The sequence below is a fragment of the Anabrus simplex genome, chromosome 1, assembly GCF_040414725.1.
Source record: "Anabrus simplex isolate iqAnaSimp1 chromosome 1, ASM4041472v1, whole genome shotgun sequence".
Lineage (NCBI taxonomy): Eukaryota > Metazoa > Arthropoda > Insecta > Orthoptera > Tettigoniidae > Anabrus > Anabrus simplex.
Genome location: NC_090265.1, coordinates 1,013,316,317 through 1,013,336,020, shown reverse-complemented (window position 1 = coordinate 1,013,336,020; position 19,704 = coordinate 1,013,316,317). Strand labels below are relative to the sequence as shown.

General features: G+C 41.2%; 1 protein-coding gene across 1 annotated transcript in view; it reads right to left on the bottom strand.

Annotated features, from left to right (window-relative positions):
- Window positions 1–19,704, bottom strand: part of Tsp66E (Tetraspanin 66E) — a 233,056-nt gene that overhangs the window by 95,484 nt on the left and 117,868 nt on the right. Inside the window, exon 3 of the mRNA XM_067136947.2 lies at window positions 7,833–7,937. Within this exon, the coding sequence (XP_066993048.1) occupies window positions 7,833–7,937 (105 nt within the window). The remainder of the gene's footprint in view (window positions 1–7,832; window positions 7,938–19,704) is intronic.

The following is a 19,704-nucleotide window of genomic DNA, read 5'->3' as shown; positions in this document are numbered from 1 at the left end:
AGAAAGTGGTTTGGCAACTTCGCACCAAAGAAGGGTACCTAATTTATAATTCGTTTACTCAGCAGGGTGCGACTGACTGCTGGCTTCCACCTCGGTTCCAGGAACTGAGGCAGTCATGTTTTGTCCCTAAGAATCTCCCGTCGTGTTGTGTGTGCAGAGCGGGCTAGACTCAATGGCGCGTCAACTGGATGTTCACTCCAAACTGGTGGTGCGTGCAACGATCAGATTTATCAGGGCTAAACGGCTCAATTGCACGGACATTCATCGTGAAATCACTTGTATATGGTGAGAGAGCAATTTCTCGCCCAAGTATTGTAATGTGGTATAAGCAATTTGACGCCAGGCGTACAGATCTCAAGGACGAATATCGTGAAGGTAGCCTTTCAACTTCCAGTACCGTTGCAAATGTTGACTGTGTGGATGGGATCATAAGAGAATCGGCGCATAACACTGCAGGAAACTGCCAGCATGCTGAACATTTCGTATGGCAGTGTGTTCTCCATTGTCACCAGCACCTTGGATTTCGTACTCTTAAACCGTGTCAAAGATGGGTCCCACGTCTGCTCACCGATGTTCACAAGGAGCAACGTTTCCAATCGTCACTGGTATTTTTGAAGTGGTATTCTGTGAAGGGCAACGAGTTTCTGCGGCGAATCATCACAGGGGATGAAACGTGGGTCCACCACTTCACCCCCGAAACAAGGAGAACATTGACAGAACGGGTGCACACCACATCACAACCACATAGACAACATAGTTATGATAACATGCAATGTCAGTTTTACTTTTCCACATAGTCCCCAAGAGACTAAACATTTCTCGGAACGGTCAACTAACTTTTTGATTCCAGATGAGTAGAAATCACCTCGAGCGCTGTATAACCACGTGGAGACAGCTGCTTTCACCTCATCGTTTCGGAATCGTCGTCCATCGAGATCCTTTATCAGCTTAGCGAATGATAATCGCATCGTGCTAAGTCTGGACTGTATGGAGGATGTTGCCATACCTCCCACTTGAATCACTGCAGCATACAGTTTATCTGTACAGGTCGAAACAGATAGGTCCTAACATACTACAAACCAAGGTTCTGAGAACACTTACGAGATGTAACATTTTAAGCCAGCTATTCTTAGAGCTGAAGACGATGAATATAACAGCAATGAACACACATTTCTCTTCATCCTCAAGTTGTGCAATGAAGAGACCGTCGTGCTGTTTGAGTTTAAATGTTGATTAACATTTGTTCTCCAGAAAAGTATTGAAAACATTACAATAATAGTATCATAACAGACTGTTTAAGGGAATGCGATTTGATGAGCGAGGAACGTATACGGTCATCAGCAATTAACGTTTGCTCTTGATGGTCATAATGAGCAAGTAAGGGAACCAAGTATTTTCCATACACTTACCACGATGGCGAGAAGTTAAATTCATGCTGCTCGTCAGGTACAGGAGCCCGACATCTTGGGAGTGGCAAATACCAGCTCAGACATCACGTCTCAACCAATTAAATTTACTCTACTTTACGCTCCAGGGAAAATTCCAAGAACCGGAAATTATACAGGTTATTGAAAGTCCTGTAAGCCCCTAAAATGAATCGCCATCGTACATCACACCATCCTATTTCCCCGACTACTACAGCAACAGATCTGTTACAAACTGTTCCGAAGGCTGGGTAACTATATCAGGCCCCATCAAGCCGTGTAAATTGTCGGAGCCGCTAAGTGCACTTCACACCTCTCAACAGCGACCACGAAATGAAGAAAGAGGACTAAACAAGATCTCTATTTTAAATTCGAAATTACCTCTAGCCTTCATAACAAGAGGGGTGAAGCTGTTAAGTCATTTCTGGATTACGTACACTTTGATCAACGCCGGATACGCTTCGTAATGTACTTCAAGTGTTTCACAGTCCCTCGTTTTCCAACGAGGAGAGTTGCAACCCTTCGAAGAACGGAGTTATCAGCTAAATAATGAAAAGATCAAATGTGGTAAATAAACCAAGGTATCAGGAATCCAACTAACTAGCGACAGGGTGGGAAAATGAAAGCGCATCAGGGGAAGTCGGGAAAGACGAGAGAACAAGTGGAAGATTCCGGTGACATCGTAGTGACGGTTACGCACATCTCCCTAGCACCGAGCCTCTTTGAGGTCGATGTAGTGGTTGAGTGGTTACGGTGGTCTGTAAATTTGTGTACACTACATTAGTACACGTGTCCTACAATAAAGAATTCACTTCGACATTTTATGTACAGCAGACTGGAAAAACGCTGACAAACATGGCTTGCTGGCTTCCTACATAACCGTTGCCACAGTGGTACTCATCCTCATGGTTACCAGTCACCTCCGGTGTCCCACAAGGCAGTGCTCTTGGCCCTTTGCTGTTTTCCTTGTTTATGGACAATCTGCCGTCCAAACTCAACGAAACGACAAATGCCCTACTCTTTGCTGACGACTGCAAGATATTTAGAGAGATCAGGAACCCAGCAGATTCAGCTCTTCTATAGTCCTCACTTAACGTCCTCTCGAACTGGTGCCGTACTTGGAAACTTATCCCCAATCTACAAAAATGCAGCCACATAACCTTAACCCTCCGCAAATCTCTTCCGACATATTACTTACTCGACAAGACTATCGCCGTAGTTACGCAATATGGTTTAGGTGTAATATTCGATACGAATTGACAATTCAAAAACCACACAAACACAACAAAGGCTATGAAATGACCATTCTCTACCACTTCATAGAAATCTCTGATCCCACTGCTCTTCGCCACGTCTTCCTCACAATCATTCAACCTCTCGTGAATTACTGCTCTTCGATTTGGACAACAGCCTCCCCCTCCAATATTAAGCACTTAGAGCAGTGTCCTTTGCCGCAATTGTAAGGAACAGGAACTCCAAGCTCAGAAATATGTCTACGCAGGAAGTATTAAGGGCAAGAAATTTGTCACTGCTACCCATCAGGTGACAGGTAGCTGAGGTGAGTTTCCTCCACGGAATTTTAAATGGGCTTTACTGCTCGAAACATCTCATCTCACTGCTCTCTCCGCGTTCCTTCCCGCTCCAGAGTCCAAGACCTTCTCCACATTCCCCAAACTCAGCAAACTACACTTCAACGACCTTTTCTAGTCCGCCTCCCAACTCTCTAACACTATATTTTTCCCCCAATTGCTTTACGTCGGAGCGACACAGATAGGTCTTATTGCGACGATGGGACAGGAAGGGGCTAGGAGTGAGAAGGAAGCGGCCGTGGCCTTAAGGTACAGCCCCAGCATTTGCCTGGTGTGAAAATGGGAAACCACGGAAAACCATCTTCAGGGCTGACAACAGTGGGGTTCGAACCCACTATCTCCCGAATACTGGATACTGGCCGCACTTGAGCGACTGCAGCTATCGAGCTCGGTCTGTAACACTATTAATAGGAGATAAGAGCTTGATATAGCATCAAGTAAAAATATATTCCTGAGGGGTGAAATAATCTCTTAAGGATAAATTGATGTTAAGTGGTTATACCGCCATCTTGACCCATGACGACTTGTCTATGAACATGGACATTCTCATGGTTTTCGATTTAGAGAACTTATTAGTGGGTTGTCTACCAGATCTTATCTTTTGTTATATTTTATTATGAAAGTTTATATATTTGTTAGTCTTGACAGAACAAGTGAAATGCGCTCAGTGTAGCTGCATCTTGTGCTTCGTAAATAAATAAATAAATAAATAAATAAATAAATAAATAAATAAATAAATAGCTTCCTCAAAATACGAATACTGTTACAGACTACTGTAAGAAAATTTACTCTTAGGGTAGGCGTTCAAATTGTCGTGGCTCATTATCGAATCATTCTTCTTTGTTACTGGGCCGTCTTATGGTGCGTACGTTCGCGTGTGTTATGAGGATCCAGCAAAGGTAGAAAATAAACGTCAGATTGAAGGAAGATAAACAGTGGAAAACAATATTATCTCGTCTCGCTTGGCAGGACGTGCGAGCACTCCGTTTGGCTACCACCACACATAGCCAGCCATTCCTCGACTGCTGGGGGTTCTCTATGAATACCAACACAACATATTGCCTGGGAACATCCATATACCACATGAAACACATTCGCACCCCTTGTCAACAGCGAGCTCTCAATGAACAGGGAGAGGGGAAAAGAGCGGGCGAGCAATTGAGGGGCACGGAGCGTACGTGCCAGCTTCTAATACACCAATGGCATCCGCGTCAAGGGTCATACATGTTGAAGGATCATGAACTGGAGCGACAAATTGTTCCTTAATGAAGTGCGGAACCACCTGAACGAAATACAATACTGCTGTAAAATGCAACCTGTCCGAAAAAAGTTTTTTACAGTTTGCTTTACGTCACACCGACACAGATAGGTCTTATGGTGGCGATGGGATAGGGAAGGGGTAGGAGTGGGAAGGAAGCGACCGTGGTCTGATATGAAATTAGGAAACCACGGAAAACCATATTCAGGGTTGCCGACAGTGGGGTTCGAACCCATTGTCTCCCGAATGAAAGTTCACCGCTGCACCACCCTAACTAAACGGCCAACTCGTTCGGTAAAACAAACTCAAAAGACGGACGGTACAAAATCAAGATGAGCGTGATTAAGCGAGTTACAGAAAAAACAGCAAGAAATCTTCATTTTTTTAGCTTTAAAATGTTTTTTATAAACATATTCTAGAGTTTTCATAAACTTAAAGGTCATATCAACCAAGTCAACACTGAAAAGAATGCCTTCCACTTCAACAAAACAACGTTACGGACTATGGTAAGTACTACTAATATCAATACAGACTAACACAGCTTACGCGCAACGATCGCCGCCACCGAGTAAGAACATCGATTGCTCCAGCCTTGAGTCAGCGTGCATCTGGGTGGGTTTTTTTTTCGTAGACTTCGACTCCTCGATAACGGGTACATGGAAAGAAGACGCTATTAGTGTTTGGGTGAAGCGACACATGGTCGCGAGTCTCTTACCTCTGAGCACTGATTCGCAACGCCGACCGCGTAGTGTTGTCTAGTCGAAGCCGGTCCGCTCCAGGTTCACATATGAAGTAGTTCTCTTTATTATATTATACAATTCATTATATAGTATTCAAGTATTTTAAATTATATTGTAAACCATAAACAAAAATATTTTAATTAAACTGATACAGATGAATGCGTAATCTGAAAGAACTGTGCTGTCTCCTGTGCTGGCGCGCGCGACCCGAACGACCTCAACTAGCGACATTTATATGGCCACTTTCCAGGCAAACAGAAAGACCGGTGGAAACATTTCAGATTTTAAAAAATTAATTGGACGATTCCCTACATTCTCCCACAGACAACATTTTACTGGGCGAAGAAAAAAAAAAACTTGGCCGCTTACTGAAAATTTCAATACATGATTTTACGGGTTTAAATTTACTTGTTCAGGTTTTTATATAATTGGTTTATGTGGAAAATAGTTATACCGCTGAAATCAGCAGTCTTTCCTAAAGCTTGTAGTATAAGTTGTTTTGCAACGTTGTGAGAGGTAACGTCAGGAGCTCGGGAGAGGAACTGCCTCGCGCTCCGAAATGATGTGTTCAGTTAGACATTTCTTCGCCAGTTGGTAACAGCGTAATTTCTCTGACCCGCCTAATTTGGTGGCCGCGACTCAAGGTAACTAGAATATAAGGTAGGCTACTCCGGCGGTTGAAGCTTCCATTGGCTGGAGCGCTCTGACGTCACGCGGTATGAACGATAGCGAGTAAGGAACACAGTCGCAGTACAGCAAGCCTGTGAATTCTCGTGCCTGTGAAACGTCTTCTCAATCTTGCATCAAATAATAGTCTGGTTTAGTCCGATTCGATAAGTAACGGCACTTCCAATAGATTTAAAAACGTGAAAATGCGTTAAATTTCGTCACATGCTGAGCAGGTAGAACATCAACTATCAAATACATGACATAATACGATAAGAAATAAAATATTGCCATGCAACTCAAAATAATTTATTTCCCGATGAAGTAAATATTTAGATTAAATGCCATAGGATAATATGCATCATATCGACATCATTATGGAATTATATTAAATTATTATGTAAAGCCATCTCTGTAGGCTTACATGCTATGATAGACAGGTCTTGAAGGAATGGAAGGTAAAGGCTTCCACTATTCGTAACCTAGGCTCATTTGCACTCAAATATTTATTTACCTGTATTCATTTCTAGTGTAGGCTGAGTGAACTACTCAGCGAAGTACATCTCTCGAAGTGGAATTCTCGTTTCTACATTTTTCGACTTCCTGACAGAATCGAACACACGCCCTTCAAGGTGAATGAAGCACGCCTTTACTGCCTCTGCCAGGCATCCCCGTTTTACATGATGCATTCAACAATTCCTTTAAAACTGTTAGGACACAATGTGGGCTGGGGTTAAGTGAGTAAAAAAATTGTATTACAGCTCAAATACTAAACCTACCAGTGTTAAATGATCCACTTGTATTTTCAGGTCACGAAGTGTCACGTTATGTCCATTTAGCACATGGTACGAGTTCCGTTACCTGGGTGTAACTTGAGCAAACAAATCGCTCCAATGTCGACGAACTGCTGATCTTGTAACAGGTTAAGTAATATCCGATACAGTACAGAAACAGTACAGTTCTTCTATTAAAGACTCGTCTCCTGGATAAACAAGGATTATATATTTTATATTTCAAGGTCTTGAAAATCAGAGTGAAAAATGCTCCAAAAATCTTCAGAATTGCACAGTACCGAGTGCAAGTACGGTACTACATTGCTGCACTAATAATGAAGTGTGGCCTCTGAAGAGGCCTGGTGACGCTGTTTCTGGGGATGGATCCCTACCTGCGATGAAATCTAATTATGACACTAATTAACCAATGAAGGTTAATCCCCGACCCGGCCGGGAATCGATCTCGGGACCCGCTGGACCAAAGGTCAGCACGCTAACCATTTAGCCACAGAGCCGACATTGCTTGACTGATTAGTGATTACATAGGGCTGTAAAAATTCGGTGCTTTAGACAAAAATGAGCGTTTCTATTTTGCCATGACTATTCCAAATATGAACTATTTTCTCCTAACAGGTAAAGCATTTGTTGCATTTTAGACTTTTTTTCAAGCAATCCACAACTGCAATCAGCGTACGCAGATCTTAAGCACTTGTTTGAGAATCAAATTAGAAGCAACTGCAATGAGTTTACTATCGGAGAATGCTATTACATTCATTTATTTCATACCCCATAAATGCACATATATATATATATATACACTGTTGCATGTCCAATATGCGGAATTACTGGCAAATTGCATTTACACTATTTTAAAATGAGTCATCAATCTGATTTTTCATTTTTTTTCATTTTCATTTTTTCATTTCTTTAAAAAAGGAATAGTATGTAGTTGTTACACCATCGACTTTTTATCCACATTTTGGACTTTATGTATTAGCTTTTCAGAAAGAGCTTCCTTGCATACAAAGATAATTTTTAAAAAGTTTCGAGAGTCTTTTTTTTTTTTTTTACTCCGCACAGTCTAAATAGAGTGACCGTTCTCGACGATTCTATGCAACTGCTATCACGAGTCCCCAACGCTTTGTTTTGTGCTATGTAGTGTCAAAAATTGCAACCTTCTAACCCAGCGGAGCCGATAACACCTCCCACTCATGGTTACCATAGAAACTGAGCTTTTGAAAGCAAATTTTCAGCGTGACTTAGTAAAGGGCTTTCCATATGAACACTTCATTGATTTACTGTACCCCAGCAGGAAACCGTAAGCGAGAAGAATATTAGCGATGCCTGACGAACAAAATATATGAATTACAAATGAAACTTACCTTCCTTTGTACTTCTTCATTGTCAATTATCTTTGTGAAAGATATAAAAGAGTTCTTGTCTACTGCGATCCAAATACCGACTCCGAGCACCACGGAACCAGCCAGCTGAAAATAGAAATGTCAATTAAACCAAACTCAAGGAAAGACTGAAAATAATACCTTTAAAACATTGGGTTAATTCCTAACGCTCTATTGACAACTTAATTTCTAGCAGATAAGTTCTCACATTGGAAGAATGATGAATTGACGAGCCTGATTTTCAGTGCGGTAACAAGTGGGCGTGAATGTTTCTCACCAAGACGACCGCGGTTCGATTTTAGCAAATGCAAGTGGAAAAAATGAAATGAAAATTAACGTCCCTATGGTTTGTAGCTGTGTGGAATCCGACCTAGCGGGACTATTTCATTTCAAAAATCCTCATTTCTATTGACTAGAAATCTAACTACGGGCGCCTTGGCGAGAAGCTAGTGAATAAGTAACGTGGCTAACAATGAAAGAAGAAAGATGTAAGCGGGGAAAGTTAAATTTGTGTAGCAGTGACAATTACGTTAACCCCTAAAAAAAAAAAAAATAAATCCTTTGCCAGCATTGCAAATGAAGCAGAAAATATGAGTCCAGATCACATGTATCCAATTTCATTTGTAAATATATATTTATTCCGTAGCGATTATGGATTTAAACTTCGTAATACAAATGAATGGTAATTATTCATTATACAAAATTAAACTATGATAAATAACTGCAAGCCGTCATGACGCGACCATCACTGCCACCACTGTCCCTCCTCCTGTACGACTGAACTACATACTGTAGTTTACAGCACGCACCAATTTGTTGAAGTTGGGAGAGAAGAGGTTATATCCCAGAAAGCAGAATTATTATACCTTTATAAGCGTGTAGTATGCTTTATGACAGAGCCTCCGTGGCTCAGACGGCTGCGCGTCGGCCTCTCACCGCTGGATACCGTGGTTCAAATCCCGGCCACTCCATGTGAGATTTGTGCTGGACAAAGCGGAGGCTGGACAGGTTTTTCTCCGGGTACTCCGGTTTTCCCCGTCATCTCATTCCAGCAACACTCTCCATTCTCATTTCATAGCATCTATCAGTCAATAAATTACTTTGGGAGTGGCGACCCCATCGTACTAATAGCCAATATATGATTCATTCATTACATTCCTGACTCTGTCAATGACTGGAAAACAGGTTGTAGGTTTTCATTTTCAGTATGCTTTATGAGCATGTCTTCCGAAGAAATTCAACATAAAGAACGTTCTCACAGGTAAATCAACATCTGTTTCAACCGAAGTCCAAATTTATCGGTTGATTCCGCGTAGCTCGTAACTGTACCTGCTCAGTGTAGTATGCTTTTCAACAAACCGCAAAACAGTGCTTAGGAAACTTCATACGAGATGAAAGTAGACTACTCTCGAGTCTTGACAGTTCATAGCACACAACTGTTCAAACTTGTGTATCAGTCGGGATGGTAGATTTTTATTACCGGGCGAGTTGGCCGTGCGGTTAGGGGCGCGCGGCTGTGAGCTTGCATCCGGGAGTGGTTTCGAATCCCACTGTCGGCAGTCCTGAAGATGGTTTTCCGTGTTTTCCTATTTTCACACCAGGCAAATGCTGGGGCTGTACATTATTTAAGGGCACGGCCACTTCCAACTCTGGCCTTTCCTATCCCATCGTCGCCATAAGACATATCTGTCGGTGCGACGTGAAATCTATAGCAAAAAAGAAGATTTTTATTAGTATTTACAATACAATACGCACTGCTAGCAGCAGATCATATGAAGTGCAATATCGTAAGTTGTAGTTAACACTGAAGTATGTTGTATCGAAGAGACGTTTCTGCAGAGGAAGAAAATCCGGTCCACGTTTCAAACAAGGTCGACCACGCAAAACATAAGTCCCGTTTGAGTGCGGCTCATACGAAGTACAGCCTGGAATATTTTATCACGTGGTCCATGTACATATAGTACGCCACTATATTTTAGTATAAACTCTGCACTCAACGTAAAATGTTAAGACGTTATATTGTTTACTACTTAGACATACGTAGTAGTTTTAATTAAAAAGGGTAGCCCCTGAATCGTCTTCCCGTTTGGTTACATTATTTCGTCATCTATGCGAATATTATGGGTACGTTAACGCCGCATGGTGCACTCTCAGAACACACTCCCACGGGGCTGTTTAGTCACGTTTACTGTCTGCCGTGTATCTCATGGAGAGCATGGATTTAAAAATCAACAGAATGGTTTGGTCGTGACAGATAAACTACAGTCTAAGCTTCAAATAATTTTATTCACCCCTGGATGAAATTTTTAGTTTAGGGGAAGGCGTCTAAAATTTATTTTTTAAATGCGTATGTTATTGGTCCAATCGAAAAGTACTATATAACAAAAGTTAGAGAATACAATTTCCGATCATTTGTGTTTTATTCAGTTTTACCGTACCGACTATGATAAGGGTGGTATTTCAGAGTCGGAAGTAAATTAAATGTAAAGGCCTAAAATATCGAAAGCTCATAAAATTGATAAGCAATATACATTGACCACTGTTTGTTGTGATATTATTTGACTCTTATGTTGCCACTTATTCCCGATAGATGGGATTACTGCTGCGTATCGAGTATAACAGCCTGACTCAATATTGGCGGGAAATAGCTGGGGAGTTAGAAAACTTTCTTCTTTAGCATACCATTCTTCTGGTTCATGCATTTTCTGATACTGCTGGGACTTAACACACTGGTTCATCACAGTATTCTAACTATTCGATCCTTGCTCTGACGCGCTGACAAATGATCAGTGTGCACAACTTAACGGAATAATGGCAAGGGCTCACTTATGACCTGGCCTAGAATTACAAGTTCGACCTATTCCAAAGTTTAGCACCATAATTCACTAAACTCTAAATTCAACCCTGAAAAAGTAGTTTAAGAAAAGCTTCTTCCTCTTTGCTTTCATTAAATTCTATATTCATTTTATTCCAAATTAGCAGCGAAGAGGGGGTTTCTCCTCTGGCTTGGAGGAAAAAATTGCCTCCAAGTCAGATAGTTTTTGTCCCCCGCCAGTGTAGTGAATTGAGATTTTCCGACTCATCGGGTACTTCTATTGAACAGATGAGCAAGAGGGCATAGTTTTTGCCCTGGGACTCTACAATATCTCTCCCCCCCCCCCCCCCAAATTAAAGTGTTCACGGTTGTCTGTGGCCTGGTCATTCCAGCTCTGGAACTTTGGACTGTTAGATTGGCAGCGTAGTACTGTTCGTTAAAAGTGAGAAAATGTGTGGTTTTTCATTTGATCGAATATTTCATATGAGAGCATTGCTTTTAACCGCGACATTTCTACTGGCGTCTTTAACTGATCTAAGTTGATTTCATTTGGGAAAACCACTAAGACAGCCTTTCTGAGGATGTAAACACTTTTTGCTATTTGCTTTACGTCGCGCTGACAGATAGGTCTTATGGCGACGATGGGAGAGGAAAGGCCTAGGAATGGGAAGGAAGCGGCCGTGGCCTTAAGGTACAGCCCCAGCATTTGCCTGGTGTGAAAATGGGAAACCACGGAAAACCATCTTCAGGGCTGCCGACAGTGGAAATCGAACCCACAATCTCCCGGATGCGACCTTACAGGTACGCGCCCCAAACCGCACGGCCAACTCGCCCGGTGAGGATGTAAAAAGGACAGGTGGAGAGTGAGTACCAATATAATGAAAACTCCCCAACTTGATTGTGACTGATGGTAGGCAAGAGGGCTTACCATTACAATGAAAATTAGAATTTCGTAGCGAAGCACCTAGTTAGTTTTTCGTTTTATATAGTTTGGCATATGGGTGGTCTAGATCCATGCCGCGCTAATTTCTTTTAGAATATTACTTACGAAGCTCAGCGAATGCTGCACGTCCAGGGTTATGATGTGAATAAAAGGGAGGTTGAAGATGCATTTAAAACACCCGATTTCAACACGACTCTTTTCCCTGTTCATATTTTCAAAACAATTTCTTCCATGTCCAAGTATCAATGTACCAACGTAAGGTCAGACATCTCTTAACAGTATATTGTGGTTTGCCTCTGCTTTAGAATGTTTTCCTTTTTCAGTTTAGTACGAACAAACTAACGTTAGTGGTAAATCAAGAACGTTATTTTAGAGTTATTTACGATAATTATGAAAATACTCTTTCTATGAATGGGGCTCACCTGGTTTCATAATGGCGATGTGCGCATTTCTATGCCCGTTTTTACACTGTGCCATTACTGAATATCCAACATAATGGTAATAGTTCAAATAGTGAATCTGATTGGTTCATCCCACCAATCTCACATCGCCAAAAGAGAGACTGGAAAAATCTACGAATGTTTATTTTCAATGACACCAAAGTGGAAAATTATACATTTTCTGAATTTTGGAGTACGACATTCACAAAACGACAATTTCCTTTATAAAACTACTTTTAGGGAGATAAACGCGAGGGGGAGGTGCAGAAACAAAGAGAATCAAAACGCTGCTTTTCAGATACGTAATATTCACCTATACATTCTGCAAAAAATTAAAAAAGTTATATCTGAGTGTACTTTGCATTTCTCACAGGAGCGTAAGTTATTTCTATGAATATAAGAAATCTTTATATTATGTAAACACCGGTGAGTGACCGTAACGGAAAGAAACACAGCTTCCCAACGTTCCAGCAAAACATTATTTTGAAGCAGATCTAAGTAAAATGTATGTTTATCTCAATGTATCTCAGAACTTAATTAAGTCACAAGGTCAGCGTATGATAAAGGAAACTGATTGCCCTAAAATGGGCTGCATGCGACTTGATGCAACATGGTTCCAGACCATCAAATGCTTTTATTAAACATGTACAACATTAGTTTCAGAAATATGAGAAGTGTTACATGTATATGTCAACAATTTCAAAGTGTGTATGGGATGTTCGAAAGATAAGCAAAGTAAAGAAAACTCATTCCTCTATATGGAAATATGTTTCTACTGAAGGAGGAAATGAAATAGCATCAGCTGTGCATGGCTGCCTCTGCAATAAATTTCATGAAAATAAAAACTTTTATGATTGGAATAATTTTTGCTGGCTTAACCATGATGCACCAGGTACTATTCGCAATGTTCAACTAATTTTTTCCGTGGTTGGCCATTCATACGTTTCACCGGACAGTTTTTTATGGCGAAATAAAGATACTACGAAAGGAGGATACAATAGTTCTTCCAGTAGAATAGGAGTCTGTATTTCAGGATCACTGAACAGAAACAAACTTAGCAGATATGTAATTATTTATGACTGGAAAATACTTAAGAGAATAATCTCTTCAACCAATTACAGCTTGGCATTTTACATCCAACCCCTCCAGAAGCATTGTCAATGAGTAATCAAAAAGTGGAGCATTTTAGACAAAAGTGAACCAAGTTACAGAACTGATATTAGTCAGTAGAAAGGCCAACAGAAGGGGGAAAATTTAACAGCATAAGAAGTTTTCTGTAAGAGCCTCCGTGGCTCAGGCGGCAGCGCGCCGGCCTCTCACCGCTGGGTTCCGTGGTTCAAATCCCGGTCAATCCACGAGAGATTTGTGCTGGACAAAGCGGAGGCGGGGCAGGTTTTTCTCCAGGTTCTCCGGTTTTCCCCTGTCATAATTCATTCCAGCAACACTCTCCAATATCATTTCATTTCATCTTTCATTAATCATTGCCCCAGATGGGTGCGACAGGCTTCGGCAGCCGGCACAATTCCTATCCTCCCCGCTAGATGGGGGGTTCATTCCATTCCTGACTCGGTCGAATGACTGGAAACAGGCTGTGGAAGAAGTTTTCTATATATATTGACACGGGCTCGCACCACCCTAGGTGGGCCGATGTAGCACACATGACAGCTCTGCAAAATGTTTGTCACATTGTAATTCTTTCCGGAGCAATGTTGACGCCATAACAACAGCTGATTGCACGACACGGAGAGTTTCTAGAAACATGCTTTCAAGTTCATTGCGATGATGCACAATATAAAATAAATCGGTCGTCAACAATCTCGCTTTCAACACACCGATTACGGTTATAATAAAAATATATTATCACGTCAAATGATACTGGATAAATCATCTACGAATTCTTATTATCGTGTAGTTACAAAATACACAAGAAACCGGCCGTCATCTCACTTTAAATATGCCAACAAATTTTACAATACAGTAATACTATACCGGTGCTATCACAAATATCTGCTAATAAAACCTACTGAATTTAAGACATTTAGAAACATTCTTACCTGAATTACAATGTGCGTTTCACAACTTTCTGTAGGAACAGAGGACGCGTATGAATTCCCTTTCCTTCTTGTAAACCTCACGACTTCTCCGCACTAATTCACATGCCTGACTATAAAGCCGCACTCCTCCCTGCAAACGATTATCACTACGCGATTCTGGAAAAATGTCAATGTGGTAGTCGAGCTACTTATAGATGGTACCGGTATACTAGTCATACTGCCAACAACAATCAAATTAAAATAGTTCATCTTTATTTTGCGGCTAGCTTAAATTTTACATTAGTTTTGTAAGAAAAAGTTTATTGGAACTATACAAAATAAAATACGAATTACTATGTATAAAATGTTTAACTATATCCGAAATAAATAATGGATTGGTCATGACTGACCGGTGACGTTCCTCATTCACCTTTTTTATTGGTGCCAACATGAAATAAGACTCAAGTGCAACCTTACGCCAACCCACCTGTAATGCTAGAAAGAAACAACTCCTCTCGCACATTTGAGTAAATATGTTTACAAGCCTGGCTGGCAAGATACTTATTAAATTTGATCTACAACATATCACCAAAGAGGACAGCGGCAGTTCCGTGTACTACTGGTGAAGTATAGGGTCGGCGACACGGCAGCGACTTTACGGTCAAGTTGGCTCAACAAAGACGGAACATCGCACTGCGTCCATAGAGAGGAAATAAGTTTGCGCAAAACGTCATTTGTGATAGCATTCGTCTTCAGAGAAGGAGGTTGTCGAAATTACTGCAATGTGGCCGAGTGAAGATTTGTTGTTGTTACATGTGCTTTTCTACTGTTTATTGGTGAAAAGCAGGACTGTAGTCGAGGGTATATGCGAGTATACGCCGAGTGTCCTCTGCTTGACTCCACTCAGAGTATGCCTTCTGATTTCTTGCGTATACCTCCTGCTTTCGTTTCTTTACTTTTTAATGTCGCCATTCCGTCAGTGAGTTGTAACTCTCCAACTACGGTCGTAAACTGCGAACATCCCAGGTTCAGTTTGATGAATACTATAAAGTCATCAGTCATCACTGCTCGTTGCTTACGTCACCAGCCTTATGTTTGTACTTCGTACCTTCATTCAAATGCTCCATTCAAAAGTGAGAAGTGTGATCTCAAATCAAACGAGGCATTTTGGAGTGGTTTTTAATCAGATAAATAGCTCAAAGTAGGTCCAGTAATAGAATACTGCGTAAGCAAAATAAGGTTCTCAAACTAGTGCATTAAATATGGATTTATTTTTCATCTTAAAACGCATTCTATGTTTTACTACCCCTTAGCCCTGTTTCTTTATACGGGGTCAGGAATGTGGCGAGATGCACATGGCATGTTTTTTTTTCCTGGTCGCATGTCCCTCCTTACGCCAACTTAACTTCAGGAGCTAACTACGTTGAAATGAATGATTATAATGAATTGGGTAAGTAGGAAGGAAAAGTTGTGGCCTAAGAATAGGAACTGTCATAAGCAACTATGGACTGTTGTGACCTATAGAAAGCATGTTTTAGAATAAGCTTCTTGATACTCTTAAGCTAGGAAGGGAAGGCTACTGTTCCGAAAGAACCTCTCAATCTGCGATGAATGTAAGATCATAACTTCAACACCATTTCTGTTCCAATACTTATGCCCGTGCCGCGTGTGCGCGTGCCAAGGCGAGCGCGATGAAGGATGCAGAGCAGGAAGTGAATACAAACAGCAGACCAGGTTTCGTTTGCTCTGCCGCTCGAACGGCGCATACGACATAATGCAAACACAATGGATATATAGCTGTTTGTTTTGAAACATGTGCTCGTAAAGGCCCTTATACGATCAAGCAATTCACGCAACATAGGGCTTTGCACATTTTGATGGTGTATGGCATGGTTTGACTAGTTGCACAACCGTTTGAAATAAACTAGGAGAGACCGAAAAATTTGCGCAACACTATCTCCGTGACAAGCGGTTTGAACGTCTATATGGCAGTGTTTGACGACAGTTTACGTGTGAAGACTTTCCTGTACCTACCCGAGTCCTGTTTAGTACGGCGTCAACAAAAAACGTTCACAAAGAATTCTGGCGAGAGTTCGTCTCAATTTATCGCGAGTTGCCTGAACCGTAGAAAGTAAAGAGTGAGCTGTATAAAAATAGGAAGGTACGGTATCTCCAAGTGGCTAATAAACTCTGTTCTGCCGATACTGGTTCGCTCTTGAGTGTACTTTTTTCAATGAAATGAAATGGTGTATGGCTTTTAGGGCGAGGACTTCGGCTCGCCAGGTGCAGGTCTTTTGAACTGACACCCGTAGGCGACCTGCGCGTCGTGATGATGAAATAGTTTTTGTAGTCTACTGCAGAACTTATTTTTACCTCTGCTACTACACGGTCATGGCTGAAGTCACTCCTCTTCAACCATTCCTTTATCCATATTCTCTGCTTTGTTTCCCGCTTTGTTTTCTTTTCCGTCAAAAGAAACCTACTATATCCATACTTAAGAGAATAATCTCTTCAACCAATTACAGCTTGGCATTTTAAATCCAACCCCTCCAGAAGCATTGTCAATGAGTGACAAGCGGCGCAAGCAGCTTCTGTGTCGGACATCCTCTCCTCTTCAAAATGAACCGAGGTTTGCACAAACCACTGCAGCGTACAAAAGTTTGCGCAAATTGTCTGATCTTGTATGGGGGTCTTATGATCCGTATTTCTAGTAATACTCTTACTTGCCTTATCAGTATGTTTTCGCGACAGAAGACATTGCTTGTACTCTGCCCACAAATACAACTTTTAAGGTGCAAACTAAGTTGCACAACAAAATCTTTCGCACAGCAACGTTTATGCAAGCCGGGCTTGATGGTTTGCGGGAGCTACCTATCTGCCGTCCACACGCATGTGCTCTAAGTCGGCATTTGTGGCCGGCTATTATAGACCAATTAAAATTAGACCTGTTAAAAGACTTACTGTTCACGGACGAGGAGCGCGAAAACACAATAGCGAGACAGTAAGTTGTGTACATTACACCCCCCCCCCCCCACACACACACATATAGCAGCAATCATTCATTTTCAATCGCCTTCACCCGGAAGTAACGATTCGTACCTGTCACAACACAATGGACGCGTCAATTAATGACATTTTAATGGGTTTATTATTGGCAGTTCGTGAAACGACCAAATGTGACGAACTAAATATTTAACCTGTTATCAATTCCACTAACTAATTTCTGAATCTAGTACGTCATTACATTCTTTTAAATAATTGGGAAAAGAACAGCCTACATACACTGTTGGGTAACACGAAATTCTAGGGGAAGTGAATTGCCTAATATTGACGTCGAATCCTATTTCAAACGACTAACTTCCATCGTTCATAACGTCTAAGTGCTCTTGGCCATGATCGTTAAAGCGTCAAATCTATATGGTCTGACACCGTGGTTAGCCGGTTCGAGTCCCATAGGAGAAAATTTTCACCATCAGAATGTTTGCTAGCAGGGAAATAGAACTGGCAGCATGCAACTTATAATTATTAGATTGCATGCCAAAAGCTTCCATTCAATTCCAAACCTCTCCACAGTGTTCATAGGGAGCGAGGACATATGACGCAGTTGATGGCTGTCCGTCGGTCGGATGGAGACGTTAAGCCTTACGTAGTCCCTTTTGTGTTTTTCGACAAGAGCAGGCTATGTCCTGACACCGGGCTTCACCCATCCCTATGACTATCGCCTACATTCAGATGCACAGGTCGTCATGAGAGTCACCCAGAGAATCGAACATGTCGATTGACACCCCCGGTACTAAAAGTCCTACGATAAATAAAATAAATTACTCAACATCAAAGCCAAAATAGTATTGTGTACTAGAATTAAGGATGCCCCCTCATAATTCTTCCATAATGATTCGACTGTACTATGTTTGTGAACACTAGGTTCAAAAACTAACAGCAAATTGTTGAATAAATTACCGACTACCTGATCAGTATGACCGATTAAAAATATTGTAACACTAGCTGATGTACCCGTGCTTCGCTACGGGATTCTCAAAGACTGACTGTGGTTCGCCTAACTGCAGTCAACATAGGTCATTGCAAAAAAAGTCAGTAGGAATGTAGCGATTAAAAGCAATGTTATCATATAAAATACTCGATCAAATGAGAAACTACACATTTTCTCACTTTTAACGAACAGTCCGACAGTGCCGATCCAACAGTCCAAAGTTCCAGAGCTGGAATGACCAGGCCACAGACAGCCGTGAACGCTTCTCTGCCATCATTCCGTTAAATATGCACACCTCTCATTCCAATCAGTGCCTCAGAGTAGGGATTGAATAACTCTAATGCTATGATGAACCAGTGTGTTATGTACCAGTAGTATCGGAAAAAATATGAAACAGAGGAATGGCATGATAAAGAAGAAAGTTACCGAAATCCCCAGCTACTTCCCGTCAATATTTAGGCAGAATGTTGCACTTGTACGACTGGGCGAGTTGGCCGTGTGATTAGGGGCGCGCAGCTGTGAGCTTGCATCCGGGAGATAGTGGATTCAAACCCCACTATCGGCAGCCCTGAATATATTATTCAGTGGATTCCCATTTTCACACCAGGTACCAGGGCTGTACCTTAATTAAGGCCAAGGCCGCTTCCTTCACACTCATTGCCCTTTCCTATCCCATCGTCGCCATGAGACCTAACTGTATCGGTGCGACGTGAGGCAAATTTTAAAGAATACTCGGTACGCAGCAGTAATCTTATCTATCGGAGATGAGTGGCATCAGAAGATAAAGCACATCACAACAAACAATGGTCAATGTAATGTTATTGTTGATCAATTTTATGAGCTTTCTGTATTGTAGTTCTTCACATTTAGATTTCTTTAGACTATGATATTAGCGTCTTATAAAATTATTTATAGCGTAGACTGTAGTTCATTATTCTCCTACTTTACATATCGATTTTCATTAAATCCTGTTTACCCATTTTCTCGTGACTCAGCGCTGATAAGGACTTTGTAACAAAAATCCAAATGCATGAATATTTCTGATCATAGTCAGTATGGTAACAATGTATAAGATATAAATAGTTGGATATATAACACTACATAACTTAAGTAGTATTTATCGATACGACCACTAATAATTATTTGGGAATTACATTTTAAGCCTAACCCTAAACTACCAATTTATTCAGGGGGAATAAAATTATTTATGGTCTAGATTATAGAGACTTATTCCCCGAATTTGCATACCGATTTTCATTAAGATAGGACCACGAATAACATAATTGAGAATTCCATTGTAGGCCTTCCCCTAAACTATCATTTTCCTCAGCGTGAATACAATTATTCATGGCCTAGATTGTAGCGACTTCCCCTACCTATTTTCGTTAAGATACGACCATTAACAAATTTTAGGCCTTCCCCTAAACTATCATTTCACACCGACTCCTCGGAAAATCTCAATTCACTACACTGGCGGCGGAAAAATCTATCTGACTTGGAAGCTATGATGAACCAATGTGTCATGTGCTAGTAGTATCAGAAAATGTATGAACCTGAGGAATGGCATGTTGAAGAAGAAAGTTACCTAACTCCCCACATATTTCCCACCACTATTCAGGTTGGCTGGTATAC